Here is a 24,118-nt window from a genome sequence, read left to right as displayed (position 1 = left end):
ATTTCTAGTACCTAGCTGTCTGGGTTTCTAGTACCTAGTTGTCTGGGTTTTTAGTACCTAGCTGTCTGTGTTTGTAGTACCTAGCTGTCTGGGTTTGTAGTATCTAGCTGTCCGGGTTTCTAGTACCTAGCTGTCTTGGTTTCTTATGCCTAGTTGTTTGAGTTTCTAGTACCTAGCTGTCTGGGATTCTAGTGCCTAGCTCTCTGGGTTTCTAGTACCTAGCTGTCTGGGTTTCTAGTGCCTAGCTGTCTGGGTTTCTAGTACCTAGTTGTCTGGGTATCTAGGTACTAGAAACCCAGACAACTAGGTATTAGAAACCCAGACAGCTCGGTTCTAGCTGTCTGAGTTTCTAGTGCCTAGCTGTCTGAGTTTCTAGTACCTAGCTCTCTGAACTTCTAGTACCTAGCTGTCTGACTTTCTAGTACTTAGATGTCTGTGTTTCTAGCACCTATCTGTCTGGGTATGTAGTACCTAGCTGTCTGTGTTTCTAGTACCTGGCTGTCTGGGTATCTAGTACCTAAATGTCTCGGTATCTAGTGCTAAAATGTCTGGGTATCTAGTACCTTGCTGTCTGGGTTTCTAATACCTAGCTGTCTGTGTTTCTAGTACCTAGCTGTCTGGTTTCTAGTACCGAGATGTCTGTGTTTCTAGTACCTAGCCATCTGGGTTTCTAGTGCCTAGTTGTCTGGGTCTTTAGTACCTAGTTGTCTGGGTTTCTAGTACCTAGTTGTCTATGTTTCTAGTACCTAGTTGTCTGGGTTTCTGTTACATAGCTGTCTGTGTTTCTAGTACCTAGTTTTCTGGATTTCTAGTACCTAGCTGTCTGGGTTTCTAGTACCTAGTTGTCTGGGTTTCTAGTACCTAGTTGTCTGGTTTTATCGTACCTAGTTGTCTTGGTTTCTAGTACCTAGCTGTCTTGGTATCTTGAACTTAGCTGTCTGTGTTTTTATGTAGAGAAAATAAATACATCAGGAATGTTGAAATTGCACAAACAAAAAGACACAATTACAAAATAATAATGACAAAATAGCTTTGTTATTCTCATCAGAACAGGTGAAGAGGATTTACATGATTATCACAGAGGCAGACTATAAAAATGTCACTATGTTCAGGTCTGAGCTTGTTCTCTTTACCTGTGGAATCCATCCGTGTTCCAGTACCCGTGTGTGTGTGTGTGTGTGTGTGTGTGTGTGTGTGTGCGCACTATGCGTATTCTGTAGCTGTAGGCATACTCCAGGTTTTTCCTATTGGTGTCGTCTTATTGTAGCTTGACCTTAGAGTGATATACCATTTTTATGAGATTTTTATACACAACCATACATCACCAAACTCAAACTTTCCATAAACAAGTTAGAGAATGACTGATGCAGTATATTGCTGAATGGTGGAATTTCCCCCCCCTATAATCATACTAGATTTGGCACCTCGGTGAAAGCTACTTGTCCTTAATTTTACCCAAGGGGCCGAGCTGCAGCTGACAGAGTCTGTCTCTTTGTATTTGTATATTTCCTTTTGAGTGTGTGTGTGTGTGTGTGTGTGTGTGTGTGTGTGTGTGTGTGTGTGTGTGTGTGTGTGTGTGTGTGTGTGTGTCTGTGTGTGTGTGTGTGTGTGTGTGTGTGTGTGGTGACAGTCTGCCATCTGTTGTTGTGTGGAAAACAAACCTTCAGTCCTATTCTCTGGCTGCAGACAGAACTGAGAGGCAACAATTAAAATTGTTTTAAAATAATAAGATATTATATCTCACATCAGTTGTAAAAAATATATATACATATCTGTGTCTTTAGCTGTTATCTTCTTTTTTAGAATAATAATATATAATGCTTTGATTTTCAGACATTAAAATGACAACACATATTCTACATCAGGGCTCTCCAACCCCGGTATCAGGGCTCAGGGCCAGAACCAGATGCAGACACGGGAGGAAGATGGTTTGAGTGCTTGATATTTATTAGTACCAAAAAGGGGAGGCAAGAGAATGGTCATGGACAGGCAAAAGGTCAAAACCAGATCAGAGTCCAGGAGGTACAGAGTGGCAGGCAGGCTCGAGGTCAGGGCAGGCAGACTGGTCAGGCAAGCGGGTACAGAGTACAGAAAACAGGCAAGGGTCAAACCGAGAGGACTAGCAAAAGAGAGAATAGCAAAGCAGGAGCACGGGAAAAACACGCTGGTTGACTTGAAAAAGACAAGACGAACTTTCACAGAGCGACAGGAAACACAGGGATAAATACACTGGGGAAAATAAGCGACACCTGGAGGGGGTGGAGACAATCACAAGGACAGGTGAAACAGATCAGGGCGTGACACCCTGATCCTGGAGAGATCCCTTCCTGTAGGTTTTTGCTCCATCCCCAGTTGTAACTACTTTGATTCAGCTTATCAACCAACTAATTATTAGAATCAGGTGCGCTAAATTAGAGTTGGAGTGAAAACCTACAGGATGATATCTCACCAGGAACAGGGTTAGAGAGCCTTGTTCTTCATCACACAGTGTGGCTAGACGCTATAGGACTCACGGTTCACTGGGAGAGAATGGTGAACATCGCCCCTAGTGGCCAAGGCGTCAACTGCAGTAACTCTAGACAAAGCCGAGCCTGGGTACCTGGCTGTCTGTTCCTGTTCAACTTTGACCCATGTTACACTGTTGCCTTGCCAACAACAAGCTGGCGACAGCACAGAAAGGTGGCAGTCTATACAGACACAAAAGCCTAACAAAAGCTTGTATAAAGTTTACACAAAACTCTGCAACTGGATCGTGGACTTCCTGGTGGCCGGACCCAGGTGGTGATGGTAGGCAACAACACCTCCGCCAAGCTGATCCTCAACAAGGGGGCCCTTCAGATATCTGTGCTTTGTCCCCTCCTGTACTCCATGTTAACCCATGACTGTGTGCCCATGCATGACTCCAACACCATCATCAAGTTTGCCATGACGGTGGTAAGCCTGATCAGCGATGGCAATGAGACAGCCTACAGGATTGGAGGCCAGAGACTTAGCAGTGTGGTGCCAGGACAACAGCCTCTCCCTCAACACCAGTAAGACCAAGGAGCTGATTGTGGACTATTAGAGAAAGAGGGGAGAGCACGCCCCCATCCACATCGACAAGGCTGTAGTGGAGCGGGTCGAGAGCTTCAAGTTCCTTGGCGTCCACATCACTAAGGACTTAACATGGTCGACACACACACACTCGCACAGTCGTGAAGAGGACACGACAATACCTCCTCTCCCTCGGGAGGATGAAAAGATTTGGCATGGGCCCTCGGATCCTCAAAACGTTCTATAGCTGCACCATTGAGAGCATCTCGACGGCAAAGCTCTATAGAGGGTGGTGCAGACAGCCCAATGCATCACTGGGGCAGAGCTCCCTGCCGTCCAGGATCTCTATATCAGGTCGGTGTCAGAGGAAGGACCAAAAAATTGCCAAAGACAAAGTTCACTGCTACAGTCCGGCAAACGGTACATAGAGCATCGGCTCTCGGACCAACAGGTTCTGAGATAGCTTCTACCCCACTCCATAAGACTGCTGAATAGTTCATTAAATGGTTACCTGGACTATGTGCATTAACCACATCTTGCAGTGACTTTATGCACACTCACAAGACTGTATATACACACTATGCCTTCAGAAAGTATTCACACTCCTTTAACTGTTCCACATGTTGTTGTTACAGATTGAATTTATAATGGATTAAATTGAGATTTTGTGTCACTGATCTACACACAGTACCCCATAATGTCAAAGTGGAATTTTGTTTGTAAATATATTTTTATTAATAATGTAACACAACAAAATGTGGAATAAGTCAAGGTGCATGAATTATTTCTGAAGGCACTGTTCAAACACCACACTGACACAAAAAACCTACACACATTGACATACACTACATACGCACACACACACACACACACACACATACAGACACAACACACACACACACACACACACACACACACACACACACACACACACACACACACACACACACACACACACACACACACACACACACACACACACACACACACTGCTACTACTCTGTTCTTTATTTTACTCTTATTACTATCTATCCTGATGCAGAGTCACTTTACCCCGCCTTCATGTGCATATCTACCTCAGATACTGTACCCTGTACCCCTGCACATTGATCTGCTTCTGGTACTCTTGTGTATTTTATTCCTCTTATTTTACAATTATTTTACTCTGCATCGTTGGGAAGGGCTCGTAAGCAAGCATTTCACTGCAAGGTCTACACCTGTTGTATTCGGCGGACGTGACAAATAAACTTTGATTTGATTTGATTTGAAATACTGGAGTTGTTTACCAAAAAGACAGTGAGTGGCCTGGTTACAATTTTGACTTAAATTTGCATGGAAATCTGTGGCAAGACTTGAAAATGTCTGTCTAGCAGTGATCAACAACCAATTTGACAGAGCTTGAAGAATTTTGAAAAGAATAATGGGAAAATGTTGCACAGTCCAGGTGTGGAAAGCTCTTCGAGACTTACCCAGGAAGACTCACAGCTGTAATCGCTGCCAAATGTGATTCTAACATGTACTGCATACTTATCTAATCAATATATATTAACTAGCAACAGAAAGCATTTATATACTGGCTATCTCTGAACCTCACTTAGATTATTCTTTTGATGATACAGTGGTAGAAATATATGGCTATAACATCTACAGAAGAGACAGTAATGCCAATGAATTGCCATCGCACTGCACACTGATCCATCCCATCTGGACAAGAGGAATACCTATGTAAGAATGCTGTTCATTGACTATAGCTCAGCCTTCAACACCATAGTACTCTCCAAGCTTATCATCAAGCTCAGGCCCCTGGGTCGGAACCTCGCCGTGTGCAACTGGGTCCGGGACTTCCTGACGGACACCCCCAGGTGGTGAAGGTGTGAAACATCACCTCCACTACGCTGATCCTCAACACAGGGGCCCCACAAGGGTGCGTGCTCAGCCCCCTCCTGTACTCTCTGTTCACCTATGACTGTGTGGCTACGCACACCTCCAACGCAATCATCAAGTTTGCGGACGACACAGCAGTAATAAGGTGAAGGTGAAAAGCTTCAAGTTTCTCTGTGTACACATCACTGACAAACTGAAATGGTCCACCAGACAGACAGTGGATGCTGAAGAAACTTTTACAGATGCACAATTGAAAGCATCCTGTCGGGCTTTATCACCGCCTGGTACGGTAACTGCACCGTCCACATCCACAGGGCTCTCCAGAGGGTGGTGGGTCTGCCCAAAGCATCACCAGGGGCAGACTGCCTGACCTCCATACACCTACAGCACCCAATGTCACAGGAAGGCCAAAAAGATCATCAAGGACATCAACCACCAAGCCCGTTCAACTCGTTATCATCCAGAAGGCGTTATCAGCACAGGTGCATCAAAGCTGGGAGCTGAGAGAATGAAAAACAGCTTCTATCTCAAGGCCATCTGACTGTTAAATAGCCCTCACTATCTGGCTACCACCAGGTTACTCAACCCTGCACCTTAGAGGCTGCTACCCTATGTACATAGATATGGCATCACTGGTCACTTTAATAATGGAACACTAATCACTTTAATAATGTTTACATACTGTTTTACTCATTTCATATGTACATACTGTATTCTACTGTATTTCAGTCAATGCCACTCCGACATTGCTTGTCCTAATATTTATACATTTCTTAATTCCATTATTTTACTTTAAGATGTGTGTATTGTTGTGAATTGTTAAACACTACTGCACTGTTGCAGCTAGGAACACAAGCATTTCGCTAATTGTACTGTAAATGTAGTGCTACGTAAGTATATTTATGTACAGTATATTATGAATTTTATTTGTGTTGTTTCCTGTTCGGACCCCAGGAAGAGTAGCTATATTTTACAAGTGTTAGAAATGTTTTTCTCCACTTTGACAGTAGAGAGTATTTTGTGAAAATCGTTGTCAAAAAAGAAGAGTAAATTGATTTTAATCATACTTTGTTACACAACATATTTTTGGAAAAATCAAGGGGTGTGAATACTTTCTGATGGCACTGTATCCATTGTGTTAAAAAAAAAAAACATTCCCAGGCAGTGCAATGGGATTATACCCCGTGCCCACAAGAGGGCAGCAATGGTGTACAGAAGATGAAGATGACTTCTCACTGAATCACTATAGAGTAGGACTGACTGCTGAGGGGCGGGTGTGTTTATGTGTCATTTCTACATGGAGCCTTTACAGTAAGCAAGAGTTAGACAGATTGAGAATGAAAGGCAGTGTGACTAAGCATAAAATAGCCTGGTCAAAGTTTTGTTGTATCAGGAGTCATGACAAATAGCAAAGTTAACCATTAACAATGCAAGAGCTTCGACATGAGTTCACCTTTTAGCTTGACAGTGGAGGAGGGCTAGCTAGAAGACAATGGGATCATTGTTCAAAGGAGAGATTAAGGAAATGAAGCTTTGACTACGTACAGAGTCAGTGAACATAGCCTTGCTATTGAGAAAGGCCGCCATAGGCAGACCTTGCTCTCAAGAGAACACAGGCTATGTGCACACTGCCTACAAAATGAGGTGGAATCTGTGCTGCCCTTCCTAACCTCCTGCCCAATGTATGACCATATTAGAGACACATATTTCCCTCAGATTACACAGACCAACAAGGAATTAGAAAACAAACCCAATTTTGATAAACTCCCATATCTACTGGGTGAAATATCACAGTGTGCATTACAGCAGCAAGATTTGTGACCTGTTGCCACCATGTAAATACAATACAATATGTAAATATGAATGTTTATTTATTTTCCCTTTTGTACTTTAACTATTTTCAAATCGTTACAACACTGTGTATAGACATAATATGGCATAATATGACATTTGAAAAGCCTTTATTATTTTGGAACTTTTGTAAAGTTAACTGTGCATTTTTGTTTATTTCACTTTTGTTTATTATTTATTTCACTTGCTTTGTCAATATAAACATATGTTTCCCATGCCAGTAAAGCCCCTTAAAATGAAATTGAATTGAGAGAGAGGACCGAACTCTCCAGAGACATTTTATCAGCCAACCAGAGGGCAGCATTAACACAGAACACAGACCTGTTTGAGAAGAAAGTTGAGGAGTTAACAGTTGCTCATCATGAGTGAAACATTGACATGCAGTTAGTTAACATAGTTATAAGAGCTTATACATGGTCATAAGGACTCATAAGGAGTTAATGCATGTTCGTAAGACATTCATGAATCATAGGCCTATATGTTTGTCAAACATTCAAGGTTTACTTCATTGTAAAACAGCATTAGACTTTTCCTTCTTCAAGAGGGTTGAGATAGTATCTCTACCCCTCCTCCTCCTGTCCAAACACTCCTCTTCCCTCTCGCTCTCTCGCTTTGTCTACAAACAGCTAATATCTCCTCAACCTCAGATTTCATAAACCACTTTTCTCCCAGAACTAACAGAAGTCACTTGTTTTTAAGAGGCCACTTCCACTCTCTCTCTCTCGTCCCCTTTCTCTCTCTCTCTCTCTCTCTTCCACTCTCTCTCTCTCTCTCCCACCCTCTCCACTCTCTCTTCCACACTCTCTCTTTCTTCCCCTCCCTCTCTTGCTCTCTTCCACTCACTCTTCCCCTCTCTCTTCCACACTCACTCTCTCTTCCCCCCTCTCTCTCTCTCTTCCACTCTCTCTCTCTCTCTTCCACTCTCTCTTCCCCTTTGTCTCTCAGACTGACAGAGAATCAGATTCCTTGCGTGAGACCATGGCATTAGGTCCAGTTGATGTTGATATAACATTTCACTATTTTCCTTTAAATGAATCCCTCATTCAGCCAGACCAATGGAGCTGCTCTATGGGGACAGCTAAGGTTACAGTCCTGGATTTACACTCACACTTCAAAACATGCAGTTCTTTTGGCATATTTTCTACCACAGAAGATTCCTGGTTTAGTGTTCCATCAGGTGACTGCTCATTTAGTCAGAACTCATTGGTAGTTTTAACCCAGAGGAAACTTCTCAACATAACACACACAACTGTACTGTTCTGCAGTTCTGATAAATGTAAGCTACTAGAAATCATAATGAAAGCTTAATGTAAGAAATACAGAAAAGGGGAAAGAAATGAAGACAGAAAGAAAACAAACAAACAAGAGAAAGAAAGAAAACAAGGAAAAAATAAAGAACAAACCAATTCACATGGCTCTCTAGACCAAGGGGGTAGACTTGAGGATGAGTTTCTTAAACTGATCTAACTCCATTTGACATCCAGTAACATTAACCAAATGTCTGACTTGTTTTACATTCTAGCTATTTTTCCATTTGCTTGTCAAACTTTGGAGAATTTGAACCTGATCCTGTATGGAGTTAGGTAGATCCAATTGGATTTCAATACTTAACTTCTAAGGAGGACCCCACTGAACCAAAACCTCCTCTTAACTACTAACCAAACTTCTAAACTAAAACATGAAGCTACAACCTGGACTCAGGGGTAGATGTAACATAGTAAATCCGGGACACTCCAATTAGTATTATATGTTATGTTTCATATGGTAGATCTCAATTTATGGATGTCCATCATCCATTTCGTATGATATGTTAAGAATTGCAATTCGTACAATATGTTAGCAAAACTTGTGATGTGTTACTAATTACAATTTGGGTTAAGGTTTGGGTTAGGAGTTAGGTTACAAGGGTTAGGACAGGGTATTCACAAACTTTTTTGACCCATGACTCCATTTTGACATCTGAAAATACTCACGACCCCAACCATGTGAAATTTGTATTTTTTTTTAAATTTAGGGCTATGACAGTAAATTCAAAAACCTTCTAACAGTATTTCTGATTGTCTTCAACTCACCATCACATACTTTTAATGTGGGTCTATGACAGTCAATTTAAAATTAGTCTGACATAACGTCTCTTATCTCAACACCACTAATGAGATTGGTGTGCTTGATGCATGTTGCGTCGGAGCTTCTCAATATCAGGGGGTGTGGTCGACAGCGTGCACCTCATCTCTGCTGTCACATCCAACCTGGATTGATCTTTGGTTTAATGCAGACGAGAGCACTGAATCCAGCTACACACAGATGTGCTTTCAAGATACCTGGGAACTCCGAAAAATACAAGGTCAAATCATGACATCAGGGATCTTAAGGTCGAAAAGTTTGAGCTATAGAAAGAGCCCTGAGTTCTTAAGTTAGAATTCAGAGTCTGATAACTGTTAGAAATTATTTTTCCCATTCGGAGTTTGTTTCTTTCGAGTTCCCAGTTCCACGTTGTTCTGAATGCGACATTAATGCTCAGAGGGAGACATCAGAAACCAAAACTACTACGTTGTTACGGGATTCTTCCGTTGAAGGAGAGAAGGACAAAAATGCAGCGTGGTTGAAATTCATGTTTGTTTTTAATAAGAAAACTATACATGAATAAACTACAAAAACAATAAATGTGAAAACCCGAAACCAGTCCCGTGTGGTACAAACACTGACACAGGAGACAATCATCCACAAAACCCAACACCAAACAGGCTACCTAAATATGGTTCTCAATCAGAGACAATGACTAACACCTGCCTCTGATTGAGAACCATATCAGGCCAAACACAGAAACAGACAAACTAGACACACAACATAGAATGCCCACTCAGATCACACCCTGACCAAACAAAACATAAAAACATACAAAGCAAACTATGGTCAGGATGTGACATCCGTAGAGACCAGTGAATGTGCTGTGTGCAGCATTCGGTCACATGACAGCTCAACCAGCTATTCGATTTCACTTACCAGCATATAAACTGAGCCAGGATCACAGTCGAACGGATTAGGAAGTAGGTCCCAAAATTGGAGGTGAGCAGTCATCACTCATGTGGGACACTTACTGATGCTGTTTCCTGTTTTTTTATTTTCATTACAAAGAGTCAAGAAAGTCAGTTTTTTTTTACATCCATTGAGAATGACAACAGTTCCTCTCTCAATTCGAAAAATCTATCCACCAAAGCGTCAGTGTAAATCCACAGTTTTGAGAACAGGCATGCGCGCCAAGAACTTTTTTGATGTAGTTTACAATCGAAGTTACCTGTTGCAGTGTATCTCAGTTCTGTGCTCATCTCTTGCTCTCAGTGTATGATACAATGGCAGAGGGAGACACATTGAAAACTAGAGTGCAGAGACTGCCCGCCGTCCCGCCATAGATGGAGCCCCATCTGTGCAAAAGCCCACCGTTCGATCCCATGGAATCTGTTTTTCATCAATATAGCCATGCAGCACACTGAACATCCCCTGTGCCTTTTCATGTTCGGGAATGGTGAGACAGATCAATATGTCCTTGTGAATAGCATCCCTCGACATGTGTAGTAAACAAAAGTCAATGCATCTCGGCCCTCATAGCTAAAGTCCATTTGGTGAGTATAAGCTGAGGAGTTTTTGAGTCGTTCAATCAAAGCATGAATTCTTTGTTTAACAGTGTTATCTGAAAAAAGCTATTGATGTGAGTTTCTTGTGCCTCTGCTTCCCCACACATTGTCTTCACCATATCAATTGCGGCCAGTAATATCAAAGTCTCTGCAATAGTGTGAGGTTTCATAGCGTACTGGGCCTAAACATTCACTGTGGGAATGATTCAAGTGCAATGGTCAAGTGCGGCCAATTCCCATTATCTAAGGGCGCTATCTTGTTGAATTTGATCTTTCAGATTTGAATAATTTAAATGTTTAAGGTTAACCACATTACAATGCTTTTGAGACACAAAGACGGTATTATAATATATATATATATAACGTTACACTACCGGTCAAAAGTTTGGACACACCTACTCATTCAAGGGTTTTTCTTTATTTTTAATATTATCTACATTGTAGAATAATAGTGATGTCATCAAAACTATGAAATAACACATATGGAATCATGTAGTAACCAAAAAAGTGTTAAACAAATCAAAATATGTTTTATATTTGAGATTCTGCAAAGTAGCCACCCTTTGCCTTGATGATAGCTTTGCACACTCTTGGCATTCTCTCAACCAGCTTCATGAGGTAGTCACCTGGAATGCATTTCAATTAACAGGTGTGCCTTGTTAAAAGTTCATTTGTGGAATTTCTTTCCTTCGTAATGCCTTTCTTAGGGCTATGCCCCTTTTTCCTCCACTTCCTGTCATGCCCAAAGTAAACTGCCTGTAGCTCAGGCCCTGAAGCCAGGATATGCATATAATTAGCTGATATCAGCTGATGTACGAAGGGCTATATAAATAAATGTGATTTGATTTGATTAGTACCATTTGAAAGAAAACACTTTGAAGTTTGTAGAAATGTTAAAATATTGTAGGAGAATAGAAATGCAAGAGTAAGTGCAACGGCCGTCGTCGGTGGAAGAAGGTGAGGACCAAGGTGCAGCGTGGTAAGTGTTCATGATATTTAATATAAGCAAAACTGAACACTAAACAAAATAACAACTAGGAAGAACGAACAAACGAAACAGTCCTGTCTAGTGATGACACACAAAACAGAAAATAAACACCCACAAAACACAGATGGAAAAAGGCTACCTAAGTATGATTCTCAATCAGAGACAACTTACGACACCTGCCTCTGATTGAGAACCATACCAGGCCAAACTCAAAAATCAACCTAGAAAAACAAACATAGACTGCCCACCCCAACTCACACCTTGACCATACTAAAACAAAACAAAGGAACTAAGGTCAGAACGTTACAGTAAGGTCATATTGAAAATGAGCTCCCTGGATGTAATTCCTATGGCTTCCACAGGGTGTCAGCAGTCTATGTTCAGGGTTTCAGGCTTGTAACTTCAAAAACGAATAAGAAATATCCGTTTTAGCAAAAGGACACAGTCTTGGAAATTCGTGTTTGCGCGTGCCATGAAGACAATACGCACCTGCTAAATCTATTTCCTATTGAGCATACTTCTTTCCGTAAGAAAAATGATAGTTTGATTACATTTTAGGGTATCCGAGGTTTCAATAGAAACAGATTTTGACTTGTTGAAACAAAGTTTAGGGGTAGATTTTTGGATTCCTTTTTCCGCACGTTGAACGAGTGGATAACTCAAATCGATGGCACCAACTAAACAGATTTTTTGGGATATAAAGAAGGATTTTATCTAACAAAACGACACTACATGTTATAGCTGGGACCCTTTGGATGACATATCAGAGGAAGATTTTCAAAAAGTAAGTGAATATTTAATCGTTATTTGTGAATGTATGAAACCTGTGCAGGTGGAAAAATATTTTGATGTGGGACGCCAACCTCAAACAATCACATGGCATGTTTTTGCTGTAATAGCTACTGTAAATCGGACAGTGCAGTTAAAGTAACAAGAATTTAAGCGGGACTCCTATCCCTAAGAAGTTTTAATGCCTTTTAGCCAATCAGTTGTGTTGTGACAAGGTAGGGGTGGTATACAGAAGATAGCCCTATTTGGTAAAAGACCAAGTCCGTATTTTGAAAAGAACAGCTCAAATAAGCAAAGAGAAACGACAGCCCATTATTAACTTAAGACATGAAGGTCAGTCAATCCGGAACATTTCAAGAACATTTCAAGACACCAATAATAAGAAGAGACTTGCCTGGGCCAAGAAACACAACCAATGGGCATTAGACTGGTGGAAATCTGTCCTTTGGTCTGATCAGTCCAAAGTTGCTATTTTTGGTTCCAACTGCTGTCTTTGTGAGATGCAGAGTAGGTGAACAGATGATTTCTGCATGTGTGGTTCCCACCGTGAAGCATGGAGGAGGAGATGGTTGAGGATGACTTGGACCGCAGAGTGAAGGAAAAGCCGCCAACAAGTGCTAAGCATATGTGGGAACTCCTTGGAGAGTGTTGGAAAAACATTCCTCATGAAGCAGGTTGAGAGAATGCCAAGCATGTGCAAAGCTGTCATCAAGGCAAATGGTTGCTACTTTGAAGAATCTAAAATCGAAAGTGTTTTTTATTTGTATAACACTCATTTGGTTACTACATTCCATATGTGTTATTTCAAAGTTTTGATGTCTTCACTATTATTCTACAATATAGAAAATAGTAAAAATAAAGAAAAACCCTTGAATGAGTAGGGGTGTCCAAACATTTGACTGGTACTGTGTGTATATTTATTTTCATCTGGATTTTGGAAATTCTCCCAACCCCTAGTTTGGGAACCGCCCGCTGGTTTAGGGGAAGGGTTAGCTGACACGCTAAGTAATTGTAAAGTTGTTAAAAAGTATTAAGTAGATGCAAAGTTTCTCATTAGCTAAAATACTAAAGTTGTCTGTGATGAGATACAAACACGCAACCTTCGGTTGCTAAACTTTAGTGTTATATGTCCATCCATCCACCCTACTTTTGTTTTTGCATTAAGTAAACTTCTCTCTTATGTAACACCAAACGTAACATATCATACTAAAGAGTGTCAGATTTATATTTACTATGTTTTGTCTAACCTCTTACTTTAACCATGAACCTATATCCTAATCTTAGACATAACCCTAGATGTAGATTCAGAGCAGATAGCTCATGTACTATCTCAACAGGTCATGTGAAATAGCTGATGTCGTTTCTAGCGTGGCCATCTAGTGATTTCCATATCTCCCCCTCCTTCTTCCTCCACTTACAAGGGCTCTGATGGCAGCCATGTTTACTTTGTCAGAGCCAATCAGAGACTAGGCCAGGAGCGCGCTCTGAGGACACAGACACTGATAGTGGATGGGTAAGGGGCGAGAGAGAGAGAGAGAGAGTAATGCAGGCAGTTACATAAGGGTGTTGTGGGAACAGAGTCTCCTGAGAAAGAGTGATGAGGGAGAAGGAAGAGAAAAGAAAACAAACAGTGGAAACATGCTAACTAACCAGTATCAGAGTCTGGATGCAAGTCAGTCAGTGTTAAAGTGGTCAGTGTTAAAGTCGCTCAAAGTTGGTCAGTGTTGAATCAAATCAAATCACATGTTATTTGTCACATACACCAAATACAACAGGTAACAACCTTACAGTGAAATACTTACTTACAAGCCCTTAACCAACAATGTTTTAAGAAAAATACGTTAAGTAAAAAATAAGAAAGAAAAGTAACAAATAATTAAAGAGCAGCAGTAGATAACAATAGCGAGGCTCTATACAGGGGTTACAGGTACAGAGTCAATGTGCGGGAGCACCGGTTAGTCCAGGTAATTGAGGTAATATGTACATGTAGGTAGAGTTAAAGTGACTATGCATAGATAATAAACAGAGAGCAGCAGCAGCGTAAAAGAGGGGATGGGGGGACAATGCAAATAGTCTGGGTAGCCATTTGATTAGATGTTCAGGAGTCTTATGGCTTGGGGGTAGAAGCTGTTGAGAAGCCTTTTGGACCTATACATGGAGATCTGGTACCGCTTGCCGTGCGGTAGCAGAGAGAACAGTCTATGACTAGGGGGCTGGAGTCTTTGACCATTTTTAGGGCCTTCCTCTGACACTGCCTGGTATAGAGGTCCTGGATGGCAGGAAGCTTGGTCCCAGTGATGTACTGGGCCGTACACCCTCTTGTAGTGCCTTGCGGTCGAAGGCCGAGCAGTTGCCATACCAGGCACTGATGCAACCAGGATGCCGACATGTCGACCTACCCCCCCTCTGCTCACCAGGGTTCCAATATAACATGTCGAACTACCGCTCCTCTGCTCACCAGGGTTCCAATATAACATGTCGAACTACCGCTCCTCTGCTCACCAGGGTTCCAATATAACATGTCGAACTAGGGTTCCCCCTCCTCTGCTCACCAGGGTTCCAATATAACATGTCGTTCCAATATAAACTACCGCTCCTCTAACATATCAAACTACCCCCCTCTGCTCACCAGGGCTCGAACTACCGCTCCTCTGCTCACCAGGGTTCCAATATAACATATCAAACTAGGGTTCCAATATAACATGTCGAACTCCTCTGCTCACCAGGGTTCCAATATAACATATCAAACTACCCCCTCTGCTCACCAGGGTTCCAATATAACATCACCAGGGTTCGAACTACCGAACTACCCCTCCTCCTCTGCTCACCCCTCCTCTGCCAGGGTTCCAATATAACATATCAAACCGCTCCTCTGCTCACCAGGGTTCCCCCTCTTCTGCTCACCAGGGTTCCAATAACATATAACACCCCTCTGCTCAAGGGTTCCAATATAACTACCTACCCCCTCTGCTCACCAGGGTTCCAATACCCCTCCTCTGCTCACCAGGGTTCCAATATAACATGTCGAACTACCCCCCTCTGCTCACCAGGGTTCCAATATAACATGTCGAACTACTAGGGTTCCAATATAACATGTCCTACTCCTCTGCTCACCAGGGTTCCAATATAACATATCAAACTACCCCTCTGCTCACCAGGGTTCCAATATAACATGCTCCTCTGCTCACCAGGGTTCCAATATAACATATCAAACCCCCTCTGCTCAGGGTTCCAATATAACATGTCAACCTACCCCCCTCTGCTCACCAGGGTTCCAATAACATAACTACCCCCTCTGCTCACCAGGGTTCCAATATAACCGAACTACCCCCCTCTGCTCACCAGGGTTCCAATATAACATGTCGTTCCAACCCACCCCCTCTGCTCACCAGGGTACCAATATAACATGTCGACCTACCCCCCTCTGCTCACCAGGGTTCCAATATAACATATCAAACTACCCCTCCTCTGCTCATCAGGGTTCGTTAAGCAAGATTTGTTGGGTAATTTTAAATAGTTACACAGGTAAAGAAATCATAATGTAATAAAGTCAATGGTTGACCAATTAAGTGCTATATGTGATCTCTAACATATTGGGACAAACAGACTATGGCCAAGGCACAAGCAGCAGGCAGGCGGTTTCCCTGGTAATGCTGATGTTCCTTAGGGCTACAGGCTCGTCAGCTAAAGCTTGAACAGAAACAATAATATCAACACAATAACATGTCTTTTGAAACAAGTTAAAAACAAACAAACATGATTAAGCATGAACACAATGCACTCCTTTTGAAGCTTATCGTATCAACATGGACACTCAATCATACTCAAACTGCTGTATTTGGGTTTAAAACATTTTTTAAAAGCCTTTGCAACTTCCAAAAAAACATGACCTCCTGTCTGTCTTTAAAGCTAGAGGTTCAGCCTTCCTGTTTGTTGGAATGGAAACAGACAAAGAAAACATGACCTCCTGTCTGTCTTTAAAGCTAGAGGTTCAGCCTTCTTGTTTGTTGGAATGGAAACAGACAAAAAAGAAAACATGACCTCCTGTCTGTCTTTAAAGCTAGAGGTTCAGCCTTCTTGTTTGTTGGAATGGAAACAGACAAAGAAAACATGACCTCCTGTCTGTCTTTAAAGCTAGAGGTTCAGCCTTCTTGTTTGTTGGAATGGAAACAGACTGTTTGTTGGAATGGAAACAAAAAGAAAACATGACCTCCTGTCTGTCTTTAAAGCTAGAGGTTCAGCCTTCCTGTTTGTTGGAATGGAAACAGACAAAAAAGAAAACATGACCTCCTGTCTGTCTTTAAAGCTAGAGGTTCAGCCTTCTTGTTTGTTGGAATGGAAACAGACAAAGAAAACATGACCTCCTGTCTGTCTTTAAAGCTAGAGGTTCAGCCTTCTTGTTTGTTGGAATGGAAACAGACAAAGAAAACATGACCTCCTGTCTGTCTTTAAAGCTAGAGGTTCAGCCTTCCTGTTTGTTGGAATGGAAACAGACAAAGAAAACATGATGAGAAGTGCACAAGAAACTCACGTTGAGCTGACAGAATGGCCAGGCTAGAGTGGGAGAGAAAATGACTTTGAAAACTTAAACAGATCCTGCTCAAACACATGTTGTGTTGATACATTCACATTGTCATGTGGTGGGGAGAGTGAAGTCCTTTGTATCGATGATGACATTTCATATACGTAAACACATCTCCTGTCCATCTGAATGGACCCTCAGCTGCAGCCACTATGCCACTAACACACAGTCTGAACTAGGGCTGTGGCGGTCATGACATTTTGTCAGCCGGTGATTGTCAAGCAAATAACTGACGGACTCACGGTAATTTACCGTTAATTAACATAAACATACTTAGCATCTCCTGGCTTCCACACATAGTCTACAAGCCACTTATGCAGAATTTTGGAACTACATTTTAAAAAAGTATAATAAATCAATGTAAGATAGCCGACACCTTCACAATAAATCCATTATTTATTTTAGACAGGTCTAAAGAAACATGATATGAAGAAAATGTAGTCTATTTCAGAAGAACAGAATAGCATACTCTGAATTGTCCTTATGTTAGGTCCTGATCTGGCTATGCCATATGGCTGTGGGCTACACTAGATCATTTAGCAGATAAGATTTACTTAGAATTCCTTGGAATTATTTTATAGTATGAAGAATACAATTGAACATAACTGAATAAAATAGAAAGGATATTTTCACCAAGCAATTTCTGAGGGAGTGCACATGTGGCTATTCTGTGTTGAGGGGTTAACAAAGAAACTGGTCCTCCTATATGCTTCATTTAGAGTTATGTAACTTTAGTTGTGATACAAACGCTGGGCTGTATGTTTAGATTTTTATACATTCTAAGGCTACATGATGTGACTAATGATGATTTGAAAAAAGTTGTATGAAACATTTGATGTTTTTTTTATTTTTGTAAAAAATAAAAGAAAAAATTCTTCACAATTTCGTGGTATCCAATTGGTAGTTACAGTCTTGTCTCATCACTGTAACTCCCGTATGGACTCGGGAGAGGCGAAGGTCGAGAGCCGTGCGTCCTCCGAAACACAACCTAACCAAGCCACACTGCTTCTTGACACAATGCCCACTTAACCCGGAAGCCAGCCGCACCAATGTGTTGGAGAAGACACCGTACACCTGGTGACCGTGTCAGCATGCACTGCACACGGCCCGCCAGAGGAGTAGCTAGTGCACGATGGGACAAGGACATACCTGCCAGCCAAACCCTCCCCTAACCCGGGCCAATTGTGCGCCCCTCCATGGGTCTCCCGGTCGCAGTCGGCTGCGACAGAGCCTGGACTCAAACCCGGATCTCTAGTGGCACAGCTAGCACTGCAATGCAGTGTCTTAGACCACTCGGGAGGCCCCTTCATTCACAATTTGACATGCACTTGATAATATTCTCACCAGGCCTAGAATTTCCCAGCGGCACCCTCTTTTGGGTGGACGTAATGCCCCCTAACAATATTCATGCCTTTTGCCCTTGGGCTGAATATAATAATTATAATTCCCTTCTCCCGGCTGCAAATCGCCGCTCTCCGAAGCATCTCTCAATCACATGGCTCTCTCAGATATATCAATTCTTATTAGGCAATGCCCGTCACGGTGATCGGGTCCTTCTCACAGGCATCTCAGCTCTGAAGTAGGCTACAAGTGAAGACATATTGAGGACGCAACTGAGTTCTTCCTTCTCATCAAATTCCCAAGCCCATTTTGAAGATGTTAGAAGAACTGTCCACATTGACTTTTCATCAGCAAACAAGAGGAGTCGTCCTAACCAACAGCAAAAGCACTAGCCTATGTCAATCTACTATCCCCCATAGTACAGAAGTAGACCTATTCTATTCTGTGTGAGAAAGAAATATTCAAAACATAGTCTGGAACAGTTGTGGGATGCACTAGATCCCAAATTAATAAAACAATTTAAAAGCAATGAGGCAAATGCAACAGATCAGAAAGTTTAGCTTAAAATGTTGATAAACTATTAGGCTATTTCTTCACATTATAAGCACAGCAATGCACACACGGCAGTACGCTATAAGCATGAATGTTCCAAAATGCAATCAATTGACAGGAAAACACCATTCTAAAGAGTGACTTCAAATGCTTCTCAACAAAGGCTTCTCAACAGCATGTAATGCTTTATTATAAAAGTGCATTTTATGGGGAAAATGATCTTCCCCAAACTTGAAACTCATGTACCGCCTATGTATTCCATGTATGCTCTCCACCAGTTGTAAAGTGGATTAATGTTCTTCATTTTAAGAAGTTACTTGGCAACTTTAGTTGTGATACAAACCCTTTCAACATATATAGGCCTTATGGAATAGGCTACATGAGGTGTTTGACTATGATTTGAAAAAGTCAACAACAAAAAAGGAATGCGCTGTTTCTTGCCTTACTACACATGCTGGGCATCATTCACAAGTGATAATACATCATTCACAAGTGAAAGGCTAATATTCAGACTATTCTTAATTTGATATTGTCTTTACATATACTAAATAATATATGTGTGAAATTAGTTTGGATTTAGAATGGACCATGATCATGCACCTGTTTCGGAACAAGGGGCAGGGGAAACAAATACATGTCATCTACGCACTTAAATAGCGAATGGAAGACGATTTTACATGGTTCATTTTCATGCCAGCCAGGTAGGCTATACTCCTGTTGTAAAGCAAAGCAATGTGCTTAATATTAGGAAAGTTGAAAAATAGAAAGCTGATGGGATCCTCCTCTTTTTAATAGAGGCCATCACTCTGTTTTCTCATGCAATTCCATAGCTCATGGGCTCTCATGAAGTGTTTGATTTGATTTTCAATTACATTAGCATTGATGCCAGAGTGATTAGAGGGACAATAAAGTGCTGATTCAGCAGAATCAGAGCTGGGAGAAGCCTAGTTAGCGTGACTAAACGGTCACATGGAAATTGACTGCGGTCATGACTAGTGACTGCCGGTGTGGCAGTAATACGGTCACCGTAACAGCCCTAGTCTGAACATTAAACCGGTGGCTGTCCATGGCTGGAAAGCAGCACCCTTCAACCAGACAAGGAAATTAAATATAATATAGAATATTATCCAGCTCCAAGGAACAGTCTTCGATAGAGGTGCTGGTTTTTGTACAGTTGTATTCTTCCAGAAGATGTTGGTGGTTCCAAGGTAGGTCCTAGATTCCAAAAGATGTTGTGGTTCCATTGTGGAGATGGTTACTTGTAGGTTCCTCTTAGTCCTAGAGAATCTAGAAGATGTTGCCAGTGAAGAGAAAAGGATCCGCATCACCATTAGGACCGGTAGGGACCTATGGAAGGACAGATGAGTTAAAGACCGATCACATTGGAGGGTCATTTTAGGTCACATTCCAGTATCTAAACTTGTGAGGATGGGAAGCCCCCAGAATCTTGTTAAAACAGTAGTGAGAAGAAGTTCGGCACTGTCTCACCTGTGTTTGTCCATTCCAGTAGAATAAAGATGACTCTACAGATCCGTTCTCTCAGGAGGAAATCCTGGCGTCGGACCTCCAGGAAGGAGGCTTTCTTCCAACCCCCTCTGACCCAGCATCAAGCTTCCTTCACTGGGATCACTACAGCTGCCATTTCCCCTGGTGCTCTGGGGAACCTGCTTGGGGCTGGGAAAGGGGCCTGGGAGCTGCTTCATGCCCAGGTACGGAGCCCCAGACCAGGCAGGGATAGCTCCTGTGTCCTTATCCATCTGAGCCCCTCTGGATAGGGCGGGGATGGGGGTGGGGATGGAGGCTGGGGGGTAGGTTAGGTTAGGAATGGAGTCTTGGGGATAAGATTTGGTAGATCTTGAGATTATGGATGCTTGAGGGTAAGTTGTAAAGACTTTGGAGGCCTGGGTTGAAGAGCTGATTTTACAGTCATTGGAAAGAGTGGGAGAGGGTCTGGGTTCATTGTAGTAAGTGGGGGCAGGTATGAGACCGTGTGATCTGCTTGGGGCAGTTGTAAGGGGGCTGGAGGGATTGGAGACATTTGGAGTCGTCTTGTCAAACATACAGCTGCCTGAGGGTGTGTGTGTGGTGTGTGTGAGTGTTTGAGTTCTGGGTGCGTTATTGGACGGTATGTGTGTGCTGTGTTTGGGGTGTGTGTGATGATGTCTGTTTACTGGCTTTGCAGGAAAACCCTGTGGTATCCGCCGTGGTTGCCATTGTGTGTGTTGACGTGGCTGTTGCCAAGACTGCCTTGGGTCCTGATATGACAGACCTGGATAGGGCTGCCCTGAGAACTGCCTGTTTGCATCTCCAGTCTCAGAGTGGTATAACTCCCGGCTGGGCTGCATGGTTTGGTCAAAGGCCTCTGGGAGATAGTTGTTAAAGTTTGGGAGAGGGACAGGGAGAGAGGTGTGGTTATTATCATTTATATTTTGGATGGAGGGTATCCAGGACTCTGGTTGGTTGATAGTATGAGAAGGTTGTGGGACCATTTGGTTGCCATGAAGATCCGCACAGCTTCCTTGAGTCCATTGCCTTGCAACAGTCTGAGCAGCTCTGGGTAGTGTGTTTGTGTTTACAGTCCTCCGTGGCTGTCTCACAGTCCCAGGACTATAACCCAGCCCTTGCTCCACACCACCAACAACTCCATTTCCTAGCAACCTCTGCTCTCCAAAGCTGTTGAGGTTAGAGGTCATGTGTGGACCAGACAACTGCCATTGGTTCTCACTGTGGGAGCCATTCCCGCCATTGAACACCTGGTTGCCTGGCAATATTGAACTCTGGGAGTGAGGGAACCCACGTAGTATGTTTTGATCGGCAGTGATGTGAGCAGAAAGTCTGTTTATTGGCTCAGTGCCCTGTCCCAAGCTGCCCATCACACATCCATCATCACACTCTCTCATCAGAGCCTCCTCCACGTAGGAGAACACATCATTGGCTAAGATATCATACAGCTCCCCCGTCACATCCTGCTGTTCCATGTTGATCCTGAGGAGAGTGCTCTCCCACTCCCTCAGCTCTGTCTCCTCCACCTCCAGCCCCTCCAAGCCCCCTGCCCCCATCTCCTCCAGGATCTCCCCCAGAGAGTCCATCATGGCCTGTGCTGTGGGGTCTCCCCTGCTGGGCCTCTGGGGCCCCTGGAGCTCCCCAGGGACACTCAGCAGAGCGTGGCTGTCCAGGAAGACTCTCTCCAGGCCTGGGTCCTGGTCCTGGGGGAAGGCTGTGTCTAGGTTGGGGGAAAAGACCTGGAGTTCCAGGTTAGGGTTAGCGTCCTGGGGCTGAGTATAAACAGAGCGGTCCTGACTGAGTAGAGACCCCAGGAGAGACGCAGGGTCCAGGGGCTTGTCCTCAGGGCAGGAGCCTGGGGGAGTGAGGCCAGGGGGGATGGGTGGTCCTATAGGCATAATGGCAGTATTCACAGAGGGACAGGACTCATACAGCAGAGCCTCCCCAGTGGCAAAGTTGAAGGGAAGCTGCATTCTCCGCTGACGCAGGTGCTCCTCACCCTCTTCGTTTCTGTAGAAAGGTGACAAAGGTCACTAAAACATACTGTATGTAAGCGTATATAAATACCATGGAATGATACAACTATAACTGTTGGGGAGAGTAAATCGTAATATCAACAGTGGACTCACGTTAGGGCTTTCTGTCGAGCGATGATGAAGTCGGGTCTCCCTGCCTTGAAGACGACCCTGGCATTGGCCTGAACCCACACCCACACACCTGCCTTAGTCAGCAGCCTGAAGATGGTGAAACCAGTCTCTCCTGTCTTCATCACTACAGAGAGATAGAGGAGAGAGAGAGAGAGAGGGAGTCAGCATCATAGTGAATGTTCGCTTGCGAAATACCAGATCGAACCTTTAATAAGATAAGACTCAGATGTGTGTGTAATGAGTAACTATAGTGTAACTCACTTTTGATGTGGTTGTCTGCGCAGTACATCATGTCAGCAGCATGGATGAACTGGTAACCTGAGCCTGGAGTGACCAACTCTGTCTCAGAGTAACCCAGCACCACTTTACCTCTGAAGGGGGAAGAACAGACACACAGACAGATGTGCACACACACACACACACACACACACACACACACACACACACACACACACACACACACACACACACACACACACACACACACACACACACACACACACACACACACACACACACAAAAATATCTCTCAGGGAACAAACATTTGTCCTCTCAAGTTCCCTCTTTATAAGACCCTGGGAGGGTATTGTGTTCCCAGTGGTGCTATGAGATGTGATGAAGGAGTACATTCAGAGTTTCCCTGTCGTAATGGTACCTAGTATCTATGCCTATGGGGGCGAAGTCGAGTCTGTGTTTGGTCTGGAAAATTAGTGTCTTGGTCCTGATCTCCATGACAGCTGGTGTCTGCATGGGTGTGGCGATGGCAAACAGGGCCAGCTGAGCGGGGACCGAGGCCCCGTCATCCCCCAGCCTTCCCTGGCCTCGAACATACTTCAGACGTCCCTGGAAGTTCAACGCCTAGAGGAGGGAGAGTGTTGTATACAATGAATAATTTGAATAGATTTTGAGAGAGTAGATTATGGATAATGTCCATGTTATTTATGGATTAAATGGATAATGTATTTATGTAATACATGGATCTATGGATTATATTTCATATATTAGTCATATCTATTTATTTTCATGCTGTCCTACCAGGAAGCCAGAAGAGTTGTCTAGGAGACAGCGGAAGCGACAGCAGAAGCTTCTCTCTAGGAAGGACCTGTTCTCTTCAGGGATGTGCTGGGGCGGGTAGCTCATAGACTCACTGTGGGGCCTGCTGCTAGACTCGATGGCTGCATAGGACAGAGGACATTACAATCAGATACATGTTTGAGATCTTTGGACTGTTTAATCAATAAATTACCAATCACTAAAAGAAACAGAATATTAAGAGGGCTGTGGCGAAAAGCTTGGCATATGCATACTCAGGTTGAATGGCTCTCGTCCAGGCAAATTAGAAATAAGTGTACTCAGGCTAGCAGGAAGGCCAAAGTTGACCTGGGGAATAAACCCCCCTTCACAGCTGCCCATGTACCGTAAAGTTAATGTGGTTGTTACTGACAAGCACCACTTCATTAAGTCTGGATTCCTATTTGACTCAGCCATGCCTCCTTGCCCGTCCAACATTCCCTCATCTCCCACCCCTTCTAATGTGACTAGCCCCGACATTTCTCCCTCTTTTTCCTCTGCCTCGCAACAAAGTGTCTCCCTGCAGATCCACAGATGATGCAATCTCTATTGCACCCCACACTGCCATTTCCCACCTGGAAAAAAGGTACATCTATGTGAAAATGCTATTCATTAAATACAGCTCAGTGTTCAACCCCATAGTGCCCTCAAAGCTCAGCACTAAGCTAAGGACCCTGGGACTAAACACCTCCTTCTACAGCTGGATCCTGGACTTCCTGACAGGCCGCCCCCAGCTGGTAAGGG

At 43.2% G+C, this 24,118-nt stretch overlaps 1 protein-coding gene across 1 annotated transcript in view; it reads right to left on the bottom strand.

Annotated features, from left to right (window-relative positions):
- Positions 1-19,459: 19,459 nt before the first annotated feature.
- Positions 19,460-24,118, bottom strand: part of LOC112257464 (aryl hydrocarbon receptor) — a 60,312-nt gene continuing 55,653 nt past the window's right edge. The window contains exons 6-11 of the mRNA XM_024431037.2: positions 23,339-23,478; positions 22,959-23,161; positions 22,564-22,673; positions 22,285-22,426; positions 20,141-22,165; positions 19,460-19,999 (exon numbers count right to left, since the gene is read on the bottom strand). Of these exons, the coding sequence (XP_024286805.1) occupies positions 20,176-22,165; positions 22,285-22,426; positions 22,564-22,673; positions 22,959-23,161; positions 23,339-23,478 (2,585 nt within the window). The 3' untranslated portion in view covers positions 19,460-19,999; positions 20,141-20,175. The remainder of the gene's footprint in view (positions 20,000-20,140; positions 22,166-22,284; positions 22,427-22,563; positions 22,674-22,958; positions 23,162-23,338; positions 23,479-24,118) is intronic.

This window comes from Oncorhynchus tshawytscha, linkage group LG09, assembly GCF_018296145.1.
Source record: "Oncorhynchus tshawytscha isolate Ot180627B linkage group LG09, Otsh_v2.0, whole genome shotgun sequence".
Taxonomy (NCBI): domain Eukaryota; kingdom Metazoa; phylum Chordata; class Actinopteri; order Salmoniformes; family Salmonidae; genus Oncorhynchus; species Oncorhynchus tshawytscha.
Note: the sequence above shows the minus strand (reverse complement) of the source record. Positions and strands in the feature narration are given on the sequence as shown.